This window comes from Pseudonaja textilis, chromosome 1 (genome assembly GCF_049901715.1).
Source record: "Pseudonaja textilis isolate UNSWEBS1 chromosome 1, rPseTex1.2, whole genome shotgun sequence".
Taxonomy (NCBI): Eukaryota; Metazoa; Chordata; class Lepidosauria; order Squamata; family Elapidae; genus Pseudonaja; species Pseudonaja textilis.
The window spans coordinates 87902832-87930582 of NC_141990.1; the positions used below are offsets into that span (position 1 = coordinate 87902832).

Genomic DNA, 27751 nt, shown 5'->3' on the forward strand with positions numbered 1-27751 from the left:
AGGTAAGTGAGAAAAATATCTCAAAGCACATTTGCAGGAATGAATTAGGTACAAAGAACTCTTAAACACGTCTCTTTTCTCTTCAGCCTGTTAACGTCTTTCTCCAATAATTTGCTTTTTCAGCAAATACAGATTGGCATTATTCATCTACTGCTTTAATGGCCCAGTTTGACTGTAATATTAAACTCTGTATTATGGTCATGAACTGGCATAAATTTTACACTTGTAGGCTTTCCATTTGCCTTTTGTTTCTCTTGGCATTTCTGCAGAAAAGAATCTGGAAGCATCTATTTCCAACTGTAAACAAATCAGACTTCATTTATCTGAAATCAGGAAATGCTGGTTAGTTTCAAGTTTTCAAAACACTGACAAAAGACCCAAGACCAAACACTGTCAAGTTTTTTCTGGACTGTTAATACACTTTCTCTCAATCTACTTTGGGCCAAAAAATGTTTAGAATTGCCTAAATCCCACAAAACTTGTACCAGACCATTAACTTCTCTCCAACTTGGGTGAGAACTTATCAGATTTTTTTAATGAGAACTCGGGGTTTATTTGTTTTTTTTGGTTTCCTGATGAAAGATCTTCTTTTTTTTTTTTTTTTTACAATCTCACAAAACATTGGACAATTTTTCAAAACATTGATGGGCTGGGCTGTCTCTTGGAGAAGAACCTATTCACCCATAATGTCACCCTTCTGGATAAATTATATTTTTAAGATTGGTTTGAACGGCTGCATCCTTTTTGGTTCTGTATGTTCCATACCTCAGGTGGAATGAGCATTGGAGATTCCATTGGCAGTTTTTACTGACATATGTACACTTGTGGAACACTTTTGTTTTCTCAGTAAAATGAATTCATTGCTGTGTGGTCTATGGAAATTCTCAGCTAAGCTTGTGTGGTTACCTTGGCCTCTTTTAAGTAGCAGTGCATAGCTTGCGTGACATCAGCAGCATGGACAGCATTGTGATACGGGTTTTGGCTGTGATAATCTTCCTGCACCATACCTGGAAGCAACAGAAGAGAAGTTAACTTTTTCCTTGATCTTTGAGTATTTCTGTGATTCAAATGCTTTTGGAAATTTTGGGCTGATAGCTAAAACTTAAACTGGAGCTCTTTCTAAAATTGCAGTAGCTTATCATTCCTTTGGTTAAAAAGAAAATCTATATCATGGAAAAGATTTGTTTCTAAATCACTTTTTATTGCTTTTAATGAAAGCAATAAAATTCAGAAGAAGAAATAAATATCTTAGGAGGGAAAAGTAAGGAGGACAATCTACAATGGTATTATTGTGTTTTTTTTTGTAAATTTTATTTGAGTTTCACAAAGAGAAAAAACATACAAATAAAACATCTTTTTTGAAAGCAGCATAATCCCGGCTTACATTTCTTCGTACAGATACAAATTCAGGTTCATGCTCATTTTTATATTCTATTCCATATCTTATTACTATTTTACATTTTCTGCATAGCTTCTCCCCTCTTTTAATTTTCTCAATTTTATTTTAATTATCTCATCTCAATTCAAATCATTGTATTTATATTTTTTGTCTGTCCTGTTTCAATTATCTATTATCTTTTCTCATTAAACAAAATTTCTCCTGTAGTTATTGATTGGAGTATGACGCCTTTATATCTTTTCCCTAAAGTTGTAACATTCAATATAATACATAACTTCCATTCGGATTCTGCTTGGTACATTCTTAAAATACACACTGTATTCTTAAAAAAAGAAAAAATTATAAATGTATATAATTAAAACAACATTCCATTCCAATTCAATTCTATCATTAATATTAATATTCATTAAAATCTTAACATCTTTAACATTACTTTTCAATTAAATATCATACTTCTATGGGAACAATTATAAGCTTTCCATGATTAATCCCCCCTCTTCACTTATGTTTTATAAAACATTAACTAATTATAAATGTTCCCGTTCCTTCCTAATTCAATTTTCTCATTTATTTTATTTCACTTATTTTATTCACAAACATTTCACTAAATTACACTAACTATTTTATCCCTCATTTTAATCATACATTGTTTCCAATTTTCTAAAGTTATTTCCATTACTAATATAACAATACAATCTTATGTACCTTTACAGAATCCCTTTTTCAGTTAGATTTTCACCCATTATCTCTAAATAGGCCCTGTTTCTCTATATCTTGCTCCGGTCCTTTGTAACTTCTTTTCCTTTCCTTCTCCCCTCTCTTCTTCTCTCTCCCCCTTTTACCCCCTTGTCTCTCTACCTCTTTCTCTCTTCTGTATTCCCCTTTTCTGTTGCTTTCCAGTATTATATTTATTTTTCGAATTATTTTTCTTTTCTTTGGTTGTTTTTTTTAAGTCTTAAATTCTCCATTCTCTTTCCCCCCTTTCCTTTTTCTTCCTCACATAAAATTGCTTGTTCATTAAAGATGGCTTCTTCTTTGTCCCAGTCTTCTTGTTTTACAGACGTTTCTTGTTGTTTCTCATAGTTCCAAATCTCTATTTCTAAGAATTGAAAAACAAAGCCAAAAGAACCCTTCCCTTCTTGTGCATCTTCTTTGTACTTTTTAAGTTCCATTTTCAATTCATCCAGAAGTGGTGCCATTGTATAAATTTTTAAACAACCACCCAATTGATTTTAGTCATTCAAATATAATAACCAAGAATCCAAAGATCACCAAATAATCCAAATACACGCAAGCTGTTTCTTTTTTGCTCTTTTTTTCAGTTTCTCTTCATGGGGTTACTATTTAGTTGCAAAGTTTCAGTTAAAATGTATCTTTTAGAAGTCTTGTTGAAGTTTTACTGTAGATTCTTTTTAATTCCAGTCAGTCTCCTCCCTCTTCCAGATCCTGCCCTTATTCTTTTTCTCTCCCTTCCTGCTTATGAAAAAGAAAAACTTTAATGTCCAGAAATCTTTATTATCCCTTTGGCATTTTGTTTTATTTTCAGCTTAATTGCCTACTGATGTCAAAACGGATTTTTCCAATTTCTTATTTAAGTCTCTTAGTTGTCAGTATAGAGAAGGGAAAAAAAGCCAAACCTTTCCCTTTTCACTTTCCTTCGCTGCTTCTGACTCTTCTTTGGGAGCGATGTTATTTTTTGTAAGTTTAAATTCCAGGATACCTTAGTTGTTGCTTTTACAATTTAACCTAGTCAGCCAAAACTTTCACTTCTTATCTTCCTCCTGCACATTCTTTTCTGGTCGAGTTCTCCTTTGTGGTGGCTATTTCTGATCACCGCTGCAACCACCTTCGGGAAAGGGAGTAATGGCCAGCTGAGGAGGAGAGATGTGGCTCTCCTCAACCCTGCTGGCGGTCTCCCCCCTCTTCACCACCTCTATGGGGTGGCTTAGCCCCAAAACCAGCTGACTTGGGGCACTCCAGCGGCGAGCCCAGACAGAAACTGCACACGATTGCAGATTTCTGTCTGTCGCTGAAGCCCTTCAAACCGGAAGTCCCCAATGGTATTATTGTTATTGTTGTTGTTGTTATTGTTATTGCTCAAGGCTGATTTTCTCTGTGGATCAAGGTGGTGGCTTAGCAGTCTTAGATCCCAAACCCAGGTAGCAGTCACATTATTTACTCTTCTGAAAAAAGCAGTACTGCCTATTTCAGTTGGTGTATGGGAGGAACCTTGTGAATTTGATGAAGACGCCAGTGTTGTTTAGTATCATTATTACGATCATAAGTTGTAGTCATAGTATCATAAACAGAAACTGGGCATAGTCTGACCAATCTCTTTTCTAAATTACTCTTTGTATGTCAAGTAAAACCTCCATGATGGTACATAGACATGTACCCTGAACTATAAAACCATACTTTTGAAGAAACGTAAACTTTCTTTCCTAACGTCCTAATATTACTCAGATGTTTGCATAATATTCCCTTAATTTCTGTATTCACACGAATAACAGAGTTGGAAGGAGGTCCTTGACTCCAACCTCCTGCTTGAGCAGGAAATCCTATGCCATTTCAGACAAATGATGATCCATTTTTTTTCTTAAAACCCTCCAGTATTGGAGCACCCGCTACCTCTGGAGGCAAGTCGTTCCACTGATTAATTGTTCTGATTGTCTGATTTCTCATAAGTTCTAGGTTGGTTTTCTCCTTGACTAGTTTCAACATGATTCATGATAATTTCAACAACATTCATGTTGAATCTGAGTAAGAGATGATGTATTTTCTGTGTACAAAGCAAGCTCCTGTATGTTAAGCATACATTCACCTCCTACACAATTGTTCTGGATTATTCCACCAGGAATAGTGGTATGCCTGTGAGATTCCCCTCACACCCCATTCTAACCCTAACATTCAAGAGCTTCTTTCCATATTTAGGGTTCAGCTCTGAAATCCCACCACTGAAGTGGTGCGATTCAAATTTTTTTACTACCGGTTCTGTGGGTGTGACTTGGTGGGTGTGGCAGGGGAAGGGTACTGTAAAATATCCAATCAGAGGTGGCATTTGCCGGTTCTCTGAACTACTCAAAATTTCTGCTACTGGTTCTCCAGAACTGGTCAGAACCTGCTGAATACCACCTCTACACCATTGGTATATTATGAGAAGAAACCTGCCAATTGGTCAAACCTTCTGGGCACCAGACTTGAAGAAGTCTTCAGAGAAAAATGAATCAGAAATTGGAATGGAAGCCTTGAAAGAAGAGATTAAGAAAAGCGGCACCACAAAGAAGATAGTTAAGTCTTATTCTCAATCTTCATGGACCGTAGGGCAAGAATAATCGTCCACAGTTACAGGAAGGCAGATTATAGGTTAAAATTAGGAAAATGTTCCTATGAGTAAAAGCAGTTTGACAGTGGTAGCATTTACTTAGGAAAGTAATGAGTACCCTTAACAGAACATACATCATCACATGGGAATACCTTGATATCAAGGTAATTAATAGACAAACAAATTTACATCCCTTATTCAATTTGATGTTGGAATGGCTTTATAGCCATATAAATGAATCTAAATGACTAGAGAAAGATTGTTTTAAATGGATACATGGCAAAATCATTACTGTAGTGTGGCAAAGAAAAGATCACACACTTTGGTTTAGATTTTACTTTTTCAGACTAGCACTTTCAGACTTCTTAAACTATTTGGGTTTTCTAGTCCTGTAATAGTCACGTTTCAGCTGGAAGATTGGCAATGAGATTCGTTTGCTCTTTTGGCTCTTCTTAGCAGCAGAAGTGAGAATTCTACCACTTTGCTGTTAAACTTTGATTGCGCCAAATAGTTGTTCAATTTCACTTCACAGAGAAGTGATAAATAAACTGTTGCACTAACCTGGCGTTTAGGAAGAATGTATTTTATAAACCTTTTCTCACATAAGAAAAATAAAAGTAAAGGTGGGACAAATGGAACTAGGGAAAATGGCCATGAGCACAGACACAACCTATGGATAGCCATGAAGTCAAAATGAAGCAGGAAAAATTGTGTTGCTTCCCACCAAAAAAATAAAAAGCAAAATAATAAAAAGCAAAAGGCCAGTCTGAGTCTATGGAACTGCAGCAGTACACAAACTGGATGGATGGACAAATGGAGATAGGTAGGTAGGTAGGTAGGTAGGTAGGTAGATAGAGAGATGCTAAATAGATAGAGAGATAGATGATAGATAAATAGATAGAAGGATAGGTAGATAAATAGGCCATGAGAATTTCTTGATCAGCTAAAGAATTGAAAAATCTGCAATGTACCAAGCAGCGATCTAACCATCAAAACAATTCTCTTTCCAGAGATCTTCTCCACTTTAAGTCAGTTTATGCCTGCCAGAATGTATACATTTATTTTTATTATTATGCTTTTTATTGGATGGATTAACATTAGTATTTTTTATTGCATGGACTGATTGCATAGTAATGCAATTATTGCCATTATGTCAAGATAGTATTACTTTAATTTTTGTTTTTTACTAGGGAAGTTTTAACTGTCATTTTATATTGAATGTTTTAATTATTAATCTAAATTGCCATGAATTGTTGGCAGATTCAATGCTACGTAAATATAATATAAAATCAAATAGATAGTAAAAGAAGGGCAGCTCTTACCCTTGACCACATTATCAACCAACACGGAAGTGTGCTAGTTCATATCCATTAAAAAAAAATATTGGGAAAAGGAGTAAATCAATCTTTGAAACCGAAGTAACTAAAGATAATTGGATGTGGATTGAGGATGAGGAGAAATCAATATTATGATAGAATGACATTAAAAAAAAGGTTACTGGATCATGTTTTTGCTGAAGTTTGGGAGGTAAGAAGTTGAGTTCTATGTTCAGTTTGGGTTGATATAATTTATTTAGATTGAAGAGGCTTTTTGACAAACCAAGTCAAGTGGAGAAAGTCAGAGAGCAGGAAAATCAAATATATACTATGAGATCATGAGGCAAACTCCAAACAAATATGGAAAGGCTAAGGTTCACATTCTGACATCATAATGCACACTTCATCCATGGACACTACTGCCATTTGTACCAAATAAGTATAGTCCCAGGAGCCATCAAAGGAAATAGGGAAGATGGGGTGCAGAAAGCTCTGCATTACCAGTTTGTCCATACCTAACTTCAGAAATTCCAAACCTATGGTCTTTAAAGAGATAGCATCAACACTGGCAACTGATGAAAGAATGTACTTACCTAAAAATCTGTATAATGTAACCATATCTAACTGGAAATGATGAATAAGCCCATGTATATTAAAAAGGTGGCACAACAAGGTTACCAGGCTGTTTCCTGAAAGAACAAAAAGGGCATATCAGTTAATTGCATTTGCTATACCATGAAGTAGATAGAATGCAGGCTCTGTAACTAGAAATCTTCCCAGGAGTTTTTGATTACCTAAACAAGTAGTGGCCTAAGTTTATTGGGACAAGACAAATTCCCAGCTAGCATGGCAGCTAAAGGCATTTCCAGAACATCTGGAGGGCTGATAGCAAGAACATCCTTCTACTGGCCCAACACTGGATATGAAATAAGGGTATTTCTTATATTTGCCTCATGGACAGATGAATATAGGTAGTCCTCAAGTTACAACCACGATTGGGACCAAATTTATGTTGTTAAGCAAGTGATAGTTAACTGAGTTGCTTCCGATTTTACAACCTTTTTTGCTATGTTGTTAAGAAAATCACTGCAGTTGATAAATGAATCTAGGTTGCCATTGACTTTGCTTGTTGAGAGATGGTTGGGAAGGTCTCAAGTAAAGATTACATGACCTCAGGTCTCTGCAACCATCATAAATATGCACATGCTGGCTGCCAAGTGCCCAAATTTTGATCACATGACCATGGGGATGCTACGATGGTCGTAAGGATGCGGACCAGTCATAAGCCCAAATTTTGATCAGGTGACTGAGGGGATGCTGTGATGGTCATAAGTGCAGGGACCAGTCATAAATCACTTTTTTTCAGTGCCATTATAACATTAAACAGTTCACCAAATGAATGGTTGTAAGTCAAGGATGACCTACATATTTTTTGTGATTGGAAGAACGTGTCCAGGAGTTTTCAGTGATGTCCAAACATCTTATTCTTTTCACACTGATTCTTTGCTGAAGACTGCCTATAGTCCATGGATGTTCCAGGTATTAACAGAAGATACTGGGTATGTACTAAGATTAATTTTTTGCTCTCAGGGAACCACAGACTGACTGAGTTCATGGCGCTATTCAGCCACTGCTCATTGTACCAGAAAGATGGGCTACAAGTCAGCAGGCTGCCTGTTATGCAATATAACTGTTATTATCACATTTCTTCTGAGAGGGAAAGACAGTAGGCTGCATATTGAATGAAAGCCAAAATTCACATCAAAGGCTGAGCTGTGGAAAGAATCTTGTACCCTTATGGTCAGAGCAATGCATTTTTAAATTTGTTTTTTTTTAATTCATCCAGGATACTTTGAGAAAAAGGAAGAGATAAGCATAACCCTGAATTTTATAGGGTTTTTGTTTTGGCAGGGACAAAAAAAAGTACCACTTATGAAAGTATGAGGGGAGGAATTCTGGCCCCAGTCTTTCTCCTGACATCATAGCCTAAAGGCTGACTTTAATCAGCTAATGTTAAAGTTATATCTAAAGTCAAATTACTAATAAATCAAAAATTGTTTTGCTTTAAAAATAACAAATACTATCAGTAGGAGCAAGATGGTTGTTTTTAGCAGGATCTGTGTGATAAAGAGAGAGAATTGAGGCCTGGCATATACTGAAACAAAAAATTAGAAGACTAAAAGTGTCAATGACAACAAGAAGAGATATGAACGTGCTGTGAACTTGCACAAATCTCTATAGACTTTTGATATCAAATGGACAATTCAGGTATCTGTTCTTTTCGTTTTATTTCTTTTTTGTCCACAGTTACAGAGTTGGTACCAGGGGTGGGATCCAGGGGTGGGATCCGACCAGCATAACAACCAATTCGGGGAGCACACGTATGCACGTCAAATGTGCGCTGAAAGAGCATGCGCACTATCAGCTCCGGCAAGCATTTACCTTCTCCAACTGCTGAGCAGCACTCAGCTGTGCTGTGCAAAGCAGCTGAAGAGGAAAACGCATTTGCTAAGGACAGCCTAGAGCCCGGGCAGGTGGGCGGGACAAACAGCAGACCAAAACCTCATCCCAGCGAACCGGTTCACTGTCAGCTGCTCTTTGGAGCTACCGGTTCTATAGAACCAGACCAACCGGTAGAATTCCACCCCTGGTTGGTACCTTTGTATCAACAAGAGCCAAGATGTTCTGCATAGGGTAAATTCCAGGATATAGGATAGTACAATCACAGCTATAAAAAGGCATTTTTGCAGTTCTCTATCCTGTCTGTTTAGGCTATTTCTCTTCATGTTGTGCAAGAAGAAAAGTTTCAGCTTTAAGGTTGAAGGAACAACCTTGACTGCAATCCATGAAAACATGAAACATTACTGTTGGACATAGATTTAATGAAATAAACATTTTGTGCTGTTTCTTTGTATCTTACCATTTGTCAAGCGGTCGAACAGGAAAATGTCAAAATCCCACATTCCCACTTTGGATAACATATGCTGGAAATAGAAAGACAAAATGCAGAATAATTTGTATGTGCCAATTAAAATCTAAAGTGCTTTCTATTAAAATGAGCAGAATCCTTAAAACAAGGTAAAACCATTGCACAAAGAAAGCCTCATCTAGAATTAGAACTACCCTGGAAATCAAAGTTCTATACCTGGAAAATAGGTGATTTATCCCAATTTAAGTATTTAAATCTAGAAGCTGCACAGCTTTAAGCTACATAAAAGCTACTCCCCCCCCCCCCAATTCTGAGCAGGTAGAAGAATGTGATCATGTTATAACAACATGTAGCAACTGAAGCGATTTCTTCCTTTTTATATCTTCAGATTGTTTGACAAGGTCTTGCCATTAAGAGTCCCAACTTTTTTTGAAAGCTTTACACATTTTATTTAGGGAGGTTTTGGGGCATAAAACAAAGACTTTGAGATTGCATGGGGTTGATAGGCTTTGAGATGCCTAACCCCTATTTAAGAATGAATAATGTAAATTTTAGTTAATGCCTGAGCTTACTTAAAATGCCTACATTTGCGCGATGGAGAAAACAGTCCACAAACATTTGAAAGGAGGGAAACCTGCCAGAACTGGGGAAGGAATTTTGGCTTAAAAATAAAACATGATTTGGCTAGACAGCAGCAGGGTTCATACATTGTCCTGAGTTATAAAATTGGGACCAGAATTTCCACTGCGAAGCAAGGTGGTTGTTAAATGAGTTAGACCCAATTTTACAACTTTTTTTGCCATAGTTGTTAAGCGAGTCATTACAGTTGTTAAGTAAATCATGTGGTCATTAGGCAGATCTGGCTTCCCCCATTGACTTTGCTTGTCACAGAAGCCAGCTGGGAAGGTTGCAAATGGTGATCTCATATGACCTCTTGAGAGGGCAACCATAGTTAACGGCGTGCTGGTTGCCGACTGCCTGGATTTTGATCATGTGACTAAAGGATGTTGCAGCAGTTCTAAGTGTGATGTAATTCACTTTTTTTTCAGTGCCACTGTAATTTCAAACAGTCGGTAAATATTGCTTGTAAGTCGCGAACGATCTATATTTGGTTTGTCATTCTGATTTATACTTGAGTTCTGATACTGAATCAAAATATATGAAATTATCAGTAGGCCATACCACTCCAAACTCTGGGTGGTTTATAATAACTCTTAAGGAGACAGATCCAAAGCTTAATCCTGAGGAGACGTATCAGCAACAACAAATTATTTTCACACTGCACTGTACGAATCCTGACTTTGTGTCTCATCAACTAATTCCTGAACCTAGCTGGGATCTACAGATAAATCTATCTAGTATTAGTCCTGATGGGAACTAATAGAAATCAATGCTGCAATGTTGTTCCATCATACATGTAGTCCTTGATTTATGACCACAGTTGAACCCAAAATTTCTGTCGCTAAGTGAGGCAGTTGCTAAGTAAGTTTTTCCCCACAGCATAAACTTTTCTGCCACAACTGTTAAGTAAATCACTGCAGTTCTTAAAGTAAATCATGTCAAGAGAATCTAGTGATCACATGACCCTGTGATAGTGCAACAGTCAAAAATACATGCCAGTTGCCACACACCCGAATTTTGAACTCATGACCATGGGATGCTGCAATGGCCAGAAGTGTGAAAACCAGTCATAAGTCACTTTTTCCATTGCCATTGTAACTTCATATGGCCACTAAATGAATGGTTGTAAGTTGAGGACTACCTGTTATGTATCTAAAACAGTTAAAATAGATAAAGGGACTTGGTTGAAAGGCTTTAATTCATCCCAGGACAGTTTTACTTGGATATGGTGCTGCTACAGATGAAAACTACAATTCCACACTTCGAGAGTTTCATAAGAAAGACCTCTGAATTGACGTGTACAAGATTGTACTCTACAGTATTAATATTTTTTCTGTCAACTTCTTTCAGCTAGCCTGCCTTAGAATCAATCTTGCCTATATGGCAGACGGATTAAATTAATAATACAGCTTAGGCCCGATTCAGATAACCAAATCCTAACTGTGACTTCTTGGTATAAATCTCCGTGTTTGCAAAACTCTTTCATGCTGCTTTGTTCTCATTTTCATTCAAACTTAGCAGGGAGTTTCTCATTATTCCCAATTTGGTCCAATGGTTAAGACACCAGGATAGAAACTGGGGGACCCTGCATTCTAGGCATGGAAAGATGGGTGTGTGACTTTGGGCCATTTACTTTCTCTCAGCCCAGCCCACCTCACAGGGTTGTTGTTGTGGGGAAAATAGGAGGAAGGGATATTAGCAGTGGTGGGGTTCAAACTGTTTTACCACCAGTTTGGTGGGTATGGCTTGGTGGGCGTGTTTTGCCTAATGCGCACGCGCAGCTTTCCCCACACCAGCTGAGGCCTCTAGCGCCAATCAGCTGAGAGGGTAAAGAAGAGTAGGAGGGCCATTCCGGCACTTTTCTCTTCTTTCTCCTCTCAGCTGAGGCTTTTTTTCCCCTCTGCTCAGCTGATAGTCAGAGGCTTTTTTTTTTACTACCAGTTTAGTGAAACCGATTCGAACCAGTAGCATACTACACCTGGATATTAGGTGCCTTGAATTATTCATAAAAATAAGAAAGACAGGATAACAATCAATCAATCAAATTATGGTTAAACTAGGAATGAGAGTCCAAACGCAGCTTGATTATAAGAACCGAACTTGATAGAATAGATTGCTATTTACCCTTGCTTGACCAAGGTAGTCTTCATCCAATAAGTACAGTGAGGCTTGTGGTACGATTCCACGCAATAGCCTGGATGCATGGAAGTATCTCTGAAAACTTAGCAGTCTCTTAACCTTTTTCTTTGTTCCAATTTCTCCTGAGTAAATGGTATCTATGGGAAAAATGGGGACAGAAGATCTTCATTAAAGTAAAAACACCAACTTCACAAAAGCAAAACCTTAGTAGCTGTTTTAAAATTTCTGAATAATATAATTATGCTCTTATTTTCCCTAGTCACAAGAAATATGATACTACCATCACATTCTGTTTAAAAATGTGATAAGTTGTTGAAGCTAGAAACAATCACAATATCACTTATTTATTGTTTTCTGCTCCGAAACTGAACTGCCTATCGGCTAAGGCCTAGTAGATATCAATTTAGGGAAACCAAAGTTTAGGGAGCACCAAAATTGAAAAGATTTCTGACAAACACACACAAAATAGAAAAATAGTAATGTCTCATCCTGTCAATCAGTGTGCCAGTTCAAGGATTAAATAAAACTTCACAGAGTTGTTGACATATAATAAAAAGGGACGGTGATGTACTTAAAATTAGAATGTATACAGGGTGAAAAAAATGGCCCAGAGTTGAAAAATCACAACTGTAAATCTTCAAATGTCAAAGAAAAAAGAAACAAAAGGACATCATTTTTTAAATTCTTAGCAAACTCAGAAGATGAGTCAAACCATAAGAGACGCCAGGATATGACTTTGCCTAGAGTGCCAAAACGTCTATAACCAGCCCTGGCCTAAACAGATATGTGAGTAAAGAAAATTATTTAAATGTATAACAGCTATCTGATATGGGTTGCCTGCTGGATGGTACAAAAGTTTCCTACGTACATCTCTTTATTTTAATCTGCTGGTCATCCTGATTTTTGCACCTGGTAGCCCTTATATGCATCCTCATCAGTTAAGAAATAAAACAAAACAAGATTGTAATACACAATATTTTGTGCTGGCATTTAATATCAAGGGAATTTTAGATGAATTTCTATTCTATCGCTTCTTTGTCCTTACTGGCAAATTCGCAGTGTTTTCCTTCTACATTGTAAATCCAAAACAGAAAAACCAGCTTTATTTATCATATTAACATGTATCTGAACAGCTTCCTTAAATTGACTGTTATATTCAAAGAGCAAAATTTGATCATTTTTTCAATTCATCTCAATGCAGTAATATAGAATAGAATAGAATAGAATTCTTTATCGGCCAAGTGTCATTGGACACACAAGGAATTTGTCTTGGTGCAAATGCTCTCAGTATTCATAAAAGAAAGGATACATTTGTCAAGAGTCAAGAATCATAAGGTACAACACTTAATAATAGTCATAGGGTACAATAAGCAATCAAATCATACTAGGAAACAGTCAATATAAATCATAAGGATACCTAACACAGAGATTTAAAACTAAACCTTTTTAATATTTTCCACACTCTTTAGTTATACTTTTTAAAGATGTATTCACATTAAAGTATAGCATTTCCCATATCACATACAAATTGTCACTTGGGAGCAAATAACAAAAGATTGTTTTATTTCATAGAGAATACTAAAGTGCATAATCAATCTGACTTGATTACTCAATATTCAAATCCAGAGTTACTGACATGATTACGCTGGCCACATACAAAACATTGTCTACTTTTTTTCAGAACTAAGTCTTTAAAATGTTTTATAAGGTGCCCTGGGATATATTTGTTTTGAAATCTGATTTAACAATATCTTAAATTAAATAAAGAAAAACAAATCTTCCCTTAAAACTAAACAGTTTAGCCTTTCCAAAATAAAACTTACCTGGTTAATGTAAATGGAATTTTAAGGCTAAATCCTTGGATTTCTCCAGTGCTCCACTGGCTGAAGTTAATTTTTGCTTATTTAAAATAAATATTTACTTATTTAAAAACATTTTTGTCCTGCGCTCAGCTGCTGGCAGAATACCTTATATGTAGTAAAAAACCCAACCACCTTGGCCTTCAGGCTTCCAATTTATAAAAGCACGTTGCATGCACATGTGTTTTTAAACACCCATAGTGACAGAGAAGAGGAGGAAAAAGAGGCACGAATTCCAAGTATTTTCTATGGGGTAAAAATATCTAAGTACATTTCAACTTGAGTACATAACTTAAGTAAACAAATACTTAGTTTATTGTTCACCTATTTTAGCAAAAATAATTTTTTACATTATTTTGAAGAAGAATAATCTCTCAAAAGATGCATTTTTTCTATTACAAGTGCCATCGTCTTCTTTCATTATTTGACCTGATATAAAAATTGCTAGAATCAAGTCAATTAACACTTTTCCTCCTCCTCCAAATTTCATTACTGCACTCCATAAATTTTCATTACCCTAAGTAGGTGACATCATCAGTACTAGTAAGAAGTGCTGTTTGCTGTCAGTTTATATTCTAATGTCTTGTACATCTGTGTGGATGGGGTGGTCTGAGGGATTTCTTTGTTTGGGCTGTTTATTAATGGCTCTTTGTTGGTCAACCAAAGAATCCCTAAGACTGCCCCCACCTACCCACATAGACAGACAGGCAAGACAAGATATAAACAAACAGCAAGCAACACTCCTTCCTAGCACTGATGATGTTATCTAGTTTGGTAATGAAATATCTGGGGGGAAAAAACAAACCAAGCTCAGAGAGCACCAAGGACCCTTCATTTAAATCCTGAGCTACAAATATTCTCCTTTATTGATAATGGGGGTGCTAAGATGGCAAATGCTAGAGAAGACTCTTGCAAGTCCCTTGGACTGCAAGGCGATCAAACCAGTCAGTCCTAGAGGAGATCAACCCTGACTGCTCTTTAGAAGGCCAGATCCTGAAGTTGAAACTCAAATACTTTGGCCACCTAATGGGAAGAGCCTAATTCTGGGAAAGGTTGAAGGTAATAGAAGAGGGCGATGACAGAGAATGAAATGGCTGGATGGAATCACTGAAGCAGTAGGTGTGAGCTTAAATGGACTCCAGAAGATGGTAGGGGACAGGAAGGCCTGGAGGAATGCTGTCGACAGGGTTGCAATGGGTCAGACATGACTTCACAACTAACAACAACAAGATGGCAAACATTGGGAGCTCCCACCCCCTTACCCCCCATTTGAAGGCCAATTATATCCTTAAGAAACTATATTATATGCATTGAATTATATACACAATAATTAAATATATAAAGAATTTTATAAGGTAAGCTCTTTTACCTAGATACTTTTGAAGTCATTTTTTAAAGGGTTAATACTTTATGGCTGATTGTGAAGTCAAGAAAGGAAATACCCTTCTTTCCCTGTTCCTGTTCCTCCTTATGGCAAATGAACCTGTAATAATAGAATATATCCAGCTTTTTCATTTATCATCTTAATGGCTCTTTAACTTTGTTTTCTCTCTTTCTTATTGCAGTTGGAAAATATCCTCAGTGTTATCATCACAACACCCTTTTCCTTGGAACAGAAGGTCAGGTAACAAATTAAATAACCAATCTCATGGTTTAAAGTATTTCAGTTTTAGAAAACTGTGGAAAATAATCAAGTGACTAATTAAATGCTTGTGGAAATAATATGAAATAAATATAACAGGGTTTCTAGATAAGAAAAGCTATACTCCTGATCCAAGAACATACTTTAAGTGAAAAAAAAAGTACTGCAACAGGTGGGTATGGTTTGTTCAAAATACTTCAACAGATTGGCATGGGGTAATGAAATAAAATGTACATTCAAGCTGATTTTTGGTAATGAATTTAACAGTTTAAAATGGTGGTGGGAATTTTGAAAATGGAGGAGTGTTTCTTCAAACAGGATTCTACACACACACACACACACACACGCACACACACTTCATTCTATTTCATCTTGTCAATACATCGTTGAATCCAAAAGTCTAGCAAAATCTTTCTCTCTCCCTCCCGACCTCTCTTTTTCCTATATCTCTAACCCATGTAAATTTTATATCAAACTGTATATGGCTTTATCAACGCTCTGAATTGGCCTGACAGTCAACTCAGTGGTCTTAAAATCAGTGTTTCTCTGCTGTAGTGAGATTATGACAATGACAGTCTGGGCACTGCATTCTGTACCAGTTGTAGCTTCCAGGTTATCTTGAAAGGAAACCACCTGCGGAATTACAGTTATCCAACCAATTGATGATAAAGGCTAGCACTGTCACTAGGACACTGCAACCTATGCTGGGCAAACCCGCTCCCACCCCAGCCATGGTTTCCATCCACTGATGAAGAAGCATCCATGAATCTCCCAAATTATGGACCACATTTAGGGGGCGAACAATCCCATCTTGGGACTAATGTTACCAAATTACTTACATGTATGTAGTGAAACAGAAATTCCAGCTTCATAGGGATAATGTCCATCTACAGTATATCTCCCATGACTATCCAGTCCTTAACAGCCACCAAACACCAGTTCAACAGTGTCTCCAGTTCAGCCTGCAATGGGTCATCACTGTAATCATGACACTTCACCCCACATTAATAGGTGACATCTCCCAGCAATTTCATAAGGATCCATTAACTTAGGCAAATTAGGATTCATAATATTGGGAAGCTGCAACACGGGACCTTAAGGTTATGTTCTAATGACTAACATGGATTTAAGGAAAAACAAAGGAACTTTATATCACAAATCTCCAATACTATACTACCTCCACTATTTCAGTACCTCAAGACCAAATATTTATAGATAATGCTTTGTCTATAATCATTGATTTATCATATAATAGTATAATAATTAATTGTTAAATGACCACTAATTTACTGATTCATTGATAGAGATTTAATACTGTATCATTATCTAGTCGATTGATTGATTGATTGATTCTTAGTAATAAGTTGATTGATTGATTTTTAGTAATAAATAACCTTACTTTTGATTTGTCCTCTAACTTATCAATTAACATTTATTAATTACCAACATTCATTAAGCAACTGTCTACCTATCACGTTAATTAGCTATTGTAATTGTTTAGTGTACTATTGTCATTGACCATGCCAGCCAGAAACTCCAGAAATTCCAAATCTTCCACTACCAAACATCAACAACAAAAAAATATCTCTACCAATGACCTTCCAGACTTCTGTACATGCTTCAGATGTCTTAAAACCATCAACAAAAACGAAAATAACATCAAATTTACCTATGTGACAATCAAGCCCACCTTGCCTGCTTAAACTTAAACAAAGACCTAGCTGATCTCCTAAAAGCATCAGATACTTTCCCTTGTCTATGTCCATCATGTTTTCCTAAGCTAAACAAACCAAGTACCTGCCTGACAGAGTTGATAGCATAGAATCACTCATGCACTCAATAGAAAAATGCTTAGCAACATGTTTTGAAACAATTATACAAGAAAGCCTAATTTCTCTTGAAAAAAAAAATACAGCACTGATAAGCGACTACCTATCAGCTCAAAATCAAATCCCAACCCAACAACCACTACCACAACTACTTCCTCAACTACAATCACAACTACAACTAAAAATAACCACCAAACCACAAGCACAAATAATTACTATCCCATCAAATAACTCCACAAATGATATCTCCTTACTCATCAGAGACACCATTGAACGTGATCAGAAACATCCAAATGCCATCTTATTTGGTCTTGAAGACACCAATTAATCAGATGACATTACCAAAGTTCGTAATATCATAAGCAACTCAAATACAACAAACATCTCTCCTGAAGATATAATTGAAGTAACCAGAGATGGCCCTGAGTCCAAATACAATGATGGCTCCGTGGCCTCAAAATTTTGTAGAGTTGTTTGCAAAAATGAGTCCAGCAAATGCATATTCATTCATACAATAAACATCATTTCAAAAACCAATCCCAACCACAAAAAATTTCACTCAAGACCAAACTTATCCATACCGCAAAGAATCCGCTCCTGTGTACTCCGCAAGGAACTCAAAATATGTCCAGACAATGGAGAGAAGGATCTCTGCATTGACTACCGCACTGATTGTATCAAAAGTAAGTCACACAACCCACAACTCCACATCCAACCCTACCACATCCAACCCACCATCACTCAAAACTAGGCATGCACACCCCTAACTACCTCAATTCCAACTACAACTGTCCTTAAATGCAAGCTACTCAATGCAAGAAGCCTTGTGAATAAAATACCTGAATTTCTCCTCCTACTAAATATGGCTAAATTTGACATCATATTTGTCTGTGAAACATGGCTCAATGCATCTCTCCCTGACTCCATTACCACAGTAAGAGACTATCATGTTTACTGATCAGATCATGAAATCCATAGAGGAGGTGGTGTTGCTATCTTCTATAAAAAGTCCTTACATCTAAAAAACATTCAAGTTACCCAAGAGCTTGCTCTTCCTGAGATCATCATCTGTGAACTGTCCTTAAATATCACATTTCAATTCTTACTATGTTACAGAGCACCTGATTATGACATTGAACATGTAAATAAGCTAAATTCACTACTAACATGGGCAACATCCTGCCCACACTTTTATCTTTCTTGGTGACTTCAATCTACCTCACATTAACTGGACCCGAAATGAATGTAAAACTGAACCCATACATGCAACCTTCTACAATGCTGTAGCAAACCTGGGACTGGAACAACTAGTAACCAACAATACTAGACTTAACGACTGCCTTGATCTCATCTTCTGCAATAGTTTGAATTCAATTTATGGAATACAAATTAAAGAACCCTTTTCCAACAGTGATCACAGCATGATTGACTTTTGTCTCAACATACATCCACACAAAAATCAACACAACAATGTGATCCCCAGTTATAACTTCAAAAAAGGCAACTATGATCTTATAGACAACGATCTCTCATCCCTTGATTGGAAATTTCTATTCACTGGATGCAATACTGTTGAAGACCATTACAACATATTTTTACTTGAAGTCAAAAGAGTCATCAAACTATATGTACCAATAACAACCCAAAAAAACAGAAAAAACAGATTACCCATAACAATAAGGAAGCTTCAATCCAAAAAGAGATCACTTTGGTGGAAAAACAAATCTGGTCATGTTGCCAACTTCAAAAGCCGATACAAAATTTATGCCATCAGATAAAGATTGAATACACCAATTATCACATTAAACAAGAGGAAAACCTTCTACACACCAATTCCACCCACGCTTTCTACAATTTTGTAAGCAACAAACTAAAAGACTCAAGGTCCATCCCACCCCTGAAAGGACCTAATGGTAAAGACTGCAATGACAACACTATTAAAGTCAACCTCTTTAACACATTCCTTGGCTCAGTATTTGTAAACAGCAATGGATCATGCCCAGTATTTCCTAGTCGAACCACAAACAACTACAATGATCTAATACATATCGATTTTATAGTAGACAATGTTGAAAAAGCACTACGCAATCTAAAACCATCTCTATCTATTGGACAGGATGGAATATGTGCCTACTTCTTAAAAAAGCTATCCACTGCCATAGCTGAACCTCTAAGCATAATCTTCGAAAAATCTTTCAGGTCCAGCTCCTTGCCAAAAACTATAGTCACAAGCCACAGTCATTGCCATCTTCAAAAAGGGAGACCCCAGCCTAGTTGAAAATTACAGACCAATCTCTTTATGCTGCGTCACCTGTAAAGTCATGGAATCAATTATTAACCAATCCATTATCCTCCACTTAGAGAAAAACAACCTACTCTCTAATAAACAATTTGGTTTCAGAAAAAAACTACATTGCAATCTGCAACTCTTACACTGCAAAAACATATGGACTACACAACTCGATCAGGGCAAAGCAATAGATGCAATCTACATAGACTTCTGTAAAGCCTTTGATTCAGTGGTACATGACAAACTACTCCTAAAACTAAAATCTTACGGAATCTCTGGACAACTGCATAATTGGATAGAAGCATGCCTGTCAAACAGACAACAAATCATCAAAATTGGGAGCGTCCTATCAACCTGTCAATAGTGGTGTCCCCCAAGGCAGTGTTCTAGGACCAACTCTCTTCATACTCTACATAAATGACCTCTGGGATCATATTAAGAGCAACTGTGTTCTCTTCGCTGATGATGTAAAGCTATTCAACACCACAGACAATACTGCTACCTTTCAAAAAGACCTCAACTATGTATCAGAATGGTCAAACAAATGGCAACTTCAAATCTCAACAAATAAATGCTCTGTCTTACATATTGGCAAAAAAAAACCCCAGAATATAAAATACAGGCTGAATAGTAAAACCTTGTTGATGATCCAGACTCTGTCAAGGACCTTGGAATACTCATCTCTAATTATCTAAGTGCTAGAGCCCACTGTAACTACATAGCCAAAAAGGCATTAAGAGTTGTTAACCTAATCCTGCGTAGCTTTTTCTCTGGTAATATTACACTACTAACTAGAGCATACAAAACATTTGCTAGACCAATACTCGAATACAGCTCATCAGTCTGGAACCCACATTATGTATCTGATATTAACACAGTTGAGAAAGTCCAGAAATATTTCACAAGAAGAGTTCTCCGCTCCTCTACTCATTGCAGAATACCTTATGCCACCAGACTTGAAATTCTAGACCTAGAAAACCTAGAACTATGCTGCCTTCGGTCCGATCTAAGTATAGTATATAAAATCATACATTGCAATGTCCTACCTGTCAATGAATACTTCAGGTTCAACCATAACAATACAAAAGCAAACAATAGATTCAAACTCAAGGTTTATTGCACCAAACGTGATTGCAGGAAATATGACTTCACCAACAGAGTGGTCAATGTCTGGAATATTCTACCTGACTCTGTGGTTTCTTCCCCAAACCCCCAAAACTTTAACCTTAGACTTTCTACTATTGACCTCATGCCTTTTCTAAGGGGTCTGCGTGCATAAGTGCACCAATGTGCCTACCATCCCTGTCCTATTGTTTCTTTTATTTTTCTTATATGTATCTATGTATTCATAACTATGTTTTTACTTATACCTATTATCTTGTAAGCAATTGACAAACCAAATAAAAAAAATAAAGACTTGGATAATGAGATATAAAGAGCATATACTAAATTCACAGGTGACACAAAATTTGTATCAAGCACACTAGGACAGAGAAATACAAATATGCATTTTTTGCCATTTAGGAAACAGGAACCAACTGCACAAATTAGGATAGGGAATATCTGTCTTTATAATAATACTTGTAAAAATAATGGATTACAAAGTGAATATGGGTCTGCATTATTATGTGGCTGCAACAAGATAAATTCAAATTTAAGTTGCATCAACAGAAGCACTGTGTTTAAATATATTTGTTCAACTAGAATTTTCCATCGATCAGACTCCTCATCTCCCACCTTCAAGTACTGTGCCCAATTGTTGCTGTTATATTTTGAAAAGAATTCAAAGAGACTGAAGTAATTCAGAGAAAGGCAACAAGGAAGGTCAAAGAACTAGAAACTAAATCCTGTGATAAGCAATTCTATGAAATTGGAATTTTTAGTTTTAGAAATTAGAATTTTAGCAGGAATGTTTAACCCACGTAAAATAATAGTAAGGCTCTTTTAAAAAGGTTATATTGAAGGTGGAATATATTAACTGATTATGAATTATCAAGACTGTTGATTCTTATCAATCACGCAAACAGATCTTCTCCATGTAATTTAACCTTAGCTTGGTCTTTTAGCTCCTCAATAAGGGACCATTATTACCATTTCTGTAGATTGTCTTTTAATGTTCCTTATCTCTTTCCCACTATTATGGACTTCTCAAAATAGAATAGAATAGAATAGAATAGAATAGAATAGAATAGAATAGAATAGAATACTTTATTGACCAAGTATGATTGGACACACAAGGAATTTGTCTTGGTGTAAATACTCTCAGTATACATAAAGAAAAGATACAGTCATTAAGAATCAAGAATCATAACGTACAACACTTAATGATAGTCATAGGGTACAATCAACAATCAAATCATACTAGGAAACAGTCAATATAAATCGTAAGGATACAAGGGACAAAGTTACAGTCCTACAATCACAAGTGGGAGGGGATGGGTGATAAGGAGTGATGAGAAGATTAGCAGTAATACTAGTGCAGACTTTGTAATAGTTGAACAGTGTTGAGGGAATTATTTGTTTAGCAGAGTGATGGCATTCGGGAAAAAACTGTTCTTGTGTCTAGTTGTTCTGGTGTGCAGTGCTCTATAGCGTCGTTTTGAGGGAAGGAGTTGAAACAGTTTATGTCCAGGATGTGAGGGGTCTGTAAATATTTTCACAGCCCTCTTTTTGACTCGTGCAGTATACATGTCCTCAATTGAAGGCAGGTGGGTAGTAATTGTTTTTTCTGCAGTCCTAATTATCCTCTGAAGTTTGTGTGTGTCCTGTTGGGTTGCAGAACCAAACCAGACAGTTATAGAGATGCAGATGATAGACTCAATAATTCCTCTGTAGAGCTGTATCAGCAGCTCCTTGGGCAGTTTGAGCTTTCTGAGTTGGTGCAGAAAGAACATTCTTTGTTGTGCTTTTTTGATTACATTTTTGATGTTAGGTGTCCATTTTAGGTCATGTGATATAGTAGAACCTAGAAATTTGAAGGTCTCTACTGCTGATACTGTGTTGTCTAGTATTGTAAGAGGTGGTAGTTTGGGAGGGTTTCTTCTAAAGTCTACCACCATTTCTACGGTTTTGAGTGTGTTCAGTTCCAGATTGTTCCAGTTACACCACGAGGCAAGTTGTATAACCTCTTGTCTGTATGTGGATTCATTGTTGTCTCAAATGAGACCAATCACTGTTGTATCATCAGCAAACTTCAGTATTTTAACAGATGGATCGTTTGAGATGCAGTCACTGGTATATAGGGATAAGAGAAGTGGAGATAGCACACAGCCTTGGGAGGGGCCCTGTGCTGATTGTACAGGTATCAGATGTGATTCTGCCTAGCTTCACCTGTTGCTTCCTGTCTGTTAGGAAGATTATGATACACTTACAAGTGTGTTCAGGTACCGCTAGCTGGTTTAATTTACTTAGAAGAGTGTCTGGAATGATGGTATTGAATGCTGAACTAAAGTCTACAAAGAGGGCCCTTGCGTAGGAATTTGGAGATTCAAGGTCTTGTAGGATGTAATGCAGAGCCATGTTAACAGCATCATCTGTTGATCTATTTGCTCGGTATGCAAACTGCATGGGATCTAACAGCGGATCTGCGATGGTTTTCAGGCGGGACAGCACAAGCCGTTCAAAAATTTTCATAACACAGATGTTAGAGCAACTGGTCTGTAGTTATTCAGTTCCTTGATGGAGGGCTTCTTTGGCACTGGGATGATGGTAGAACATTTGAAGCAGGAAGGAACCTAGCACATCTCTAGTGATCTATTGAAGATTCGGGTGAAGATGGGGGCCAATTGGTCAGCACAGACTTTTAAGCAAGAAGGAGATATCTTGTCTGGCCCTGGTGCTTTTCCTGGTTTTTTTCTGTGTAATAGATCTTGCACTTCTTTTTCTGTGATCATCAGAGGTTGTAAACCCAATGGATTGGGGCCAGGCTTAGGAGGCTTGGCTGTTGTTGGTGTGTTTGAGATGTGGGTTGTGGAGATAGGTGGCTGTAGTTTCTTTTCAAACCTGCAGTAAAACACATTCAGGTCATCTGCAAGTTCTTGATTTCCTTCTTCCTGACAAGGAGGTTTGCTGAAGCCAGTGATGTTTCTAAGAGTTTTGCACCTGTTTGCTGGTTCATTTGTTGAGAATTCATTCTTTTTAACTTTTCAGAGTAGCTTCTTTTTGCTGCTCTGATCTCTCTTGTTAATATGTTTCTGGCCTGGATCTTTGTGTAAACATCCCAAAGAAAAATAATTTGAACTTAATCATTAATACCTTGAGTGAAAATTCTTGATAAATTATTCATATCAACCCATTGTTTTCTTGACAAGAGGTATATTGACATTGTTCCTAAATCTTCGCTTTCTGTTGGCTTTGGCTTTTGATCCTTAATAACCAGTTTTCAATTAGGAACAATACATGAAAAGCATATTCCATTTTCTACAAACTATAGTGTGAATCACTGATCCCTTTTCATCAGTGCAGCATGAAATTTCCTCTTGTTCTTAATTAAGGCAATCAAGAAATTTGTTCTATCAGTCACTGACAGACAGTATGACATGATAATAAAAGTTAATTTTAATTACCACATACAAGTTACCAAAAGGAACTGCTTTCTAAAAGTGCTCTCTCTGCCCAATCCAGCCATCTATTGAGCTGCTGTGCTACCAGCCCCCACTACCACAAAGATCCTACAGGAAAAGGGCAGTATGGACAATCGTGGGATCTGGCAGGGTAAGAGCTGTGGACCATAAACACAAAAGTTTTGCTGTGTCCCAGCATAACAGATACAATGCCCTTGCTAACCTTAATAGGGACACTAAAGTGACAGGTTAAGGTAGTTGTGATAATGATAACTTAAGTAAGCTGGGTATCATGGTCCTAGAAGAAGAACTTACTTTGGAAAGGAGAAAGTGTGAATCAGGTATTACGCACCAGTCACACAAGAAGAGCAAGGCATCCAAAAAGAGAAGCCACCTTCTGGTTGGGGACTCAATTGTAAGGGATGTAAATTTAGGAAAGAATGCTGAGGTTTTGAAAGAGGTCAGGTGTCTACCAGGTGCTGCTGCCAGCAGAGACAAGAAGCGTATTCTTAAGATAGTCAAGAATGCCAGCAAGGACTGTGATGTTGATGCTATTATACATCTTGGTACAAATGATCTGTCCCAGAAGGATGTACTTTCTGTTCAGAAAGACTTCCAGAGCTTGGGGTATGAACTTCGTAATATGGACTGTAGGCTTATCTTTTCAGAGGTTCTACCAATATACAGGGAACAAAAAGGGAAAGGGCAGCGTGTAGCAGAGTTTATTGTGTGGCTAAAGGAGTGATGTAAAAGGGAAGGCTTTGGTTTTATTAGTCATGATGTCTGCAGCTGGTCCAATGAAAAACTGTACAAAAGAGATGGTTTGCATCCATCAAAGAAAGGGACTGAGTTACTTGGCATTAAATTCACAGATTTCCTGGATAAACATTTAAACTGAACAGTGGGGACAGAGAATTAATGGATTCAGAACATCTCTGTCCCCAGCAACCTAAAACTAATACGGATACCAGTGCATGCAAAATAGATGTTTGTGCAGGTAAGATAATCAACCTTGATGCCAACCAAAACCAAGCATTTAATAGTGAGTGCATTAATCAAACAGGTGGCAAGAAAGTAGGGACAGGCAGGCACAACACAGGTGATGTAGACAGTAAACATAGTGTCAGACATAAAGATCTCAAGTGCCTATATACAAATGCACAAAGTCTGGGGAACAAAACAGGGTGAACTCTAACTATGAATACATGAAGGTAAATATGATATAGTTGGAATAACAGAAACTTGGTGGGATGAAACCCATGATTGGAACATACCGGTAGAAGGATACAAACTATTCAAAAAAAACCCAGACACCATAAAGGAGGAGGTGGAGTTGCACTGTATGTAAAGGACCACTATATTGCTACAGAAATGCATGAAACAAAAGATGAAAACCTCCTTGAATGCATATGGGTCAATATAAAAGAAAAAAAGAATGACATGGCCATAGGTGTATATTATAGGCCACCCAATCAAGCAGAAAAAATAGATGTCCTTTTTGCCAGCCAACTAACAAACATATGCAGGAAACATACAAAAATAGTAACAGGAGACTTCAATTATCCTGACATCAATTGGAAAACTAATTCTGCACCAAGTGAGAAATCAAATAAGTTCCTAACCAACCTAGCTGACAACTTTGTTGTCCAAAAGGTAGAGGGTGAAACTAGAAGGACAGCCATACTGGACTTAATTCTTACAAAGAGAGAAGAAGTGATAGAGGGAGTTGAAACTGCAGGAACCTTGGGTGAGAGTGACCATGTCATACTAGAATTCAACATAACACAAACACAAGCAACAGAACATAATGACACCAGAACACTGGGCCATATCTAATAAAATGAAATTCAATGTAGAGAAAAGTAAAGTCCTACACTTAGGCAAGAAAAAACAAAAGTACACATACAGACTGGGTGAAACCAGGCTCAAACACAGTAACTGTGAGAGGGATCTTGGAGTCTTAGTGGACAACCAGCTAAATATGAGCCAGCAGTGCGCAGCAGTAGCCAAAAAAGCTAATGCAATCCTTAGTTGTATTAACAGAGGGATACAGTCAAGATCAAGGGAAGTACTAATACCACTCTATAAAGCCTTAGTAAAACCACACCTAGAGTACTCGATCCAGTTTTGTTCACCACATTATAAAAAAGATGTTGAGACTCTAGAAAAAGTACAGAGAAGAGCAACCAGGATGATTAGGGGACTGGAGGCTAAAACATACAATGAACGGTTGCAGGAACTGGGCATGGCTAGTCTAGTAAAGAGAAGGACCAGGGGAGACATGATAGCGGTCTTCCAATATTTGAGGGGCTGCCACGGGGAGGAAGGGGTCCAGCTATTTTTTAAAGCGCCTGTAGGCCAGTCAAGGAATAATGGATGGAAACTGAACAAGGAGATTTAACCTGGAAATAAGGAGAAACTTTCTGACAGTGAGAACAATCAACCAATGGAACAGCTTGCCCTTGGAAGTTGTGGGAGCACCATCACTTGAGACTTTCAAGGAGAGATTGGACTGCCATTTGTCGGAAATGGTGTGGGGTCTCCCGCTTGGGCGGGGGGTTGGACTAGATGACGTACAAGGTCCCTTCCAACTCTGATTATCCGTATCAATAAGCAACTTAGTCAATCAGAGAATTAAATTATCACTGCTTTACCAGGAAAACCCTTTTTGAATCAGACTAGCTTCCCATAACAGAAAAGTGAATGAAGTAAATGTTTAATACAGAGATGTTTGAGGTCTGAAATGTGCATCCCACAGCTAACAGGTAATGCATTCATATCACACTCTGAGAGAGGGTAAAAGAATGGTAAAGCTTTTCACTGTGAGTTGTTATCAGTGATTTATTTACATAGACATAAAATATTAAAATTGGGTTGTTAATTTCAGTAGAATTTTTACCCCTGGTATGACCACAACACATTTAAAGAGACAAAAATTTTCCGAATGATTATACCAATAGCAATAGCACTTAGACTTATATACCACTTCACAGTGCTTTACAGCCCCCTCTAAGAAGGTATACAGAGTCAGCATATTGTCCCCCAACAATTTGGGTCTTCATTTTACCCACTTCGGAAGGATGGAAGGCCGAGTCAACCTTGACTCATTGAGAATCGAACCCTTGGCAGTGGGCAGAATTAGCCTGCAATACTGCATTCTAACCACTGTGCTACCATGGCTCATAATATAATACAAATCAATATAATTAAAATATTAAAGATATAACATCTCCCAATTAATTAATTTGCTGATAAGCACTGACCAGCCACCTATTTTACATTGTGTTATGCATTGTTTTGTTTGTTCTCATATATCATTTAAACATGCACGAAAAATAGAAATTAGAGCCAAAAGTAGCTGTACAAAGAGTTCCTTTCCATGATGTCTTTTGCCATATGGATTGCCTTTCCGCTTGATCCATCAGGTTGTTTGGAAATGACCTAACATTTTCTAAGATATTTCCTAAGATACAGTGACAACTTCCTAAGATACAGTTATACAACTGAATGCATTAATCTTTTGAAACATTTATACAAAGTCACACCCACACTACCTGAAAAGTAGCTACTTAGTTAACTGAAAGTGCCAATTAACAGAAATACAGCAGTTTGCCCTATTAGGATAGCATATTCTTGAATTTTTATTTAACAATGGATTGCAAAAAGCAGATGCGGGAAACTGGTGAGTAATAATGCATTGGAAAACCTTTGAGAGTTATACTTGAAAATGTATGTCATATCTACGTGTTTCTTTTTATGATCATCAAATATTTTCTTCCTTTTTAATTCAGTTCAATTTTCTCTTCTCCTTTTAAGTAGTGTTATTATTAATATGATCTGACA

General features: G+C 37.1%; 1 protein-coding gene across 4 annotated transcripts in view; it reads right to left on the reverse strand.

Moving 5' to 3' along the window:
* The window catches only part of PDE7B (phosphodiesterase 7B), a 215004-nt gene that overhangs the window by 19715 nt on the left and 167538 nt on the right, over positions 1–27751 (reverse strand). For all 4 annotated transcript variants that reach the window (XM_087940593.1, XM_026705542.2, XM_087940581.1 and 1 more), the window contains 4 exons: positions 11712–11863; positions 8958–9021; positions 6631–6726; positions 907–1007 (listed from right to left, as the gene is read on the reverse strand). In XM_087940593.1, coding sequence (XP_087796719.1) covers positions 907–1007; positions 6631–6726; positions 8958–9021; positions 11712–11863 — 413 coding nt within the window. The remainder of the gene's footprint in view (positions 1–906; positions 1008–6630; positions 6727–8957; positions 9022–11711; positions 11864–27751) is intronic.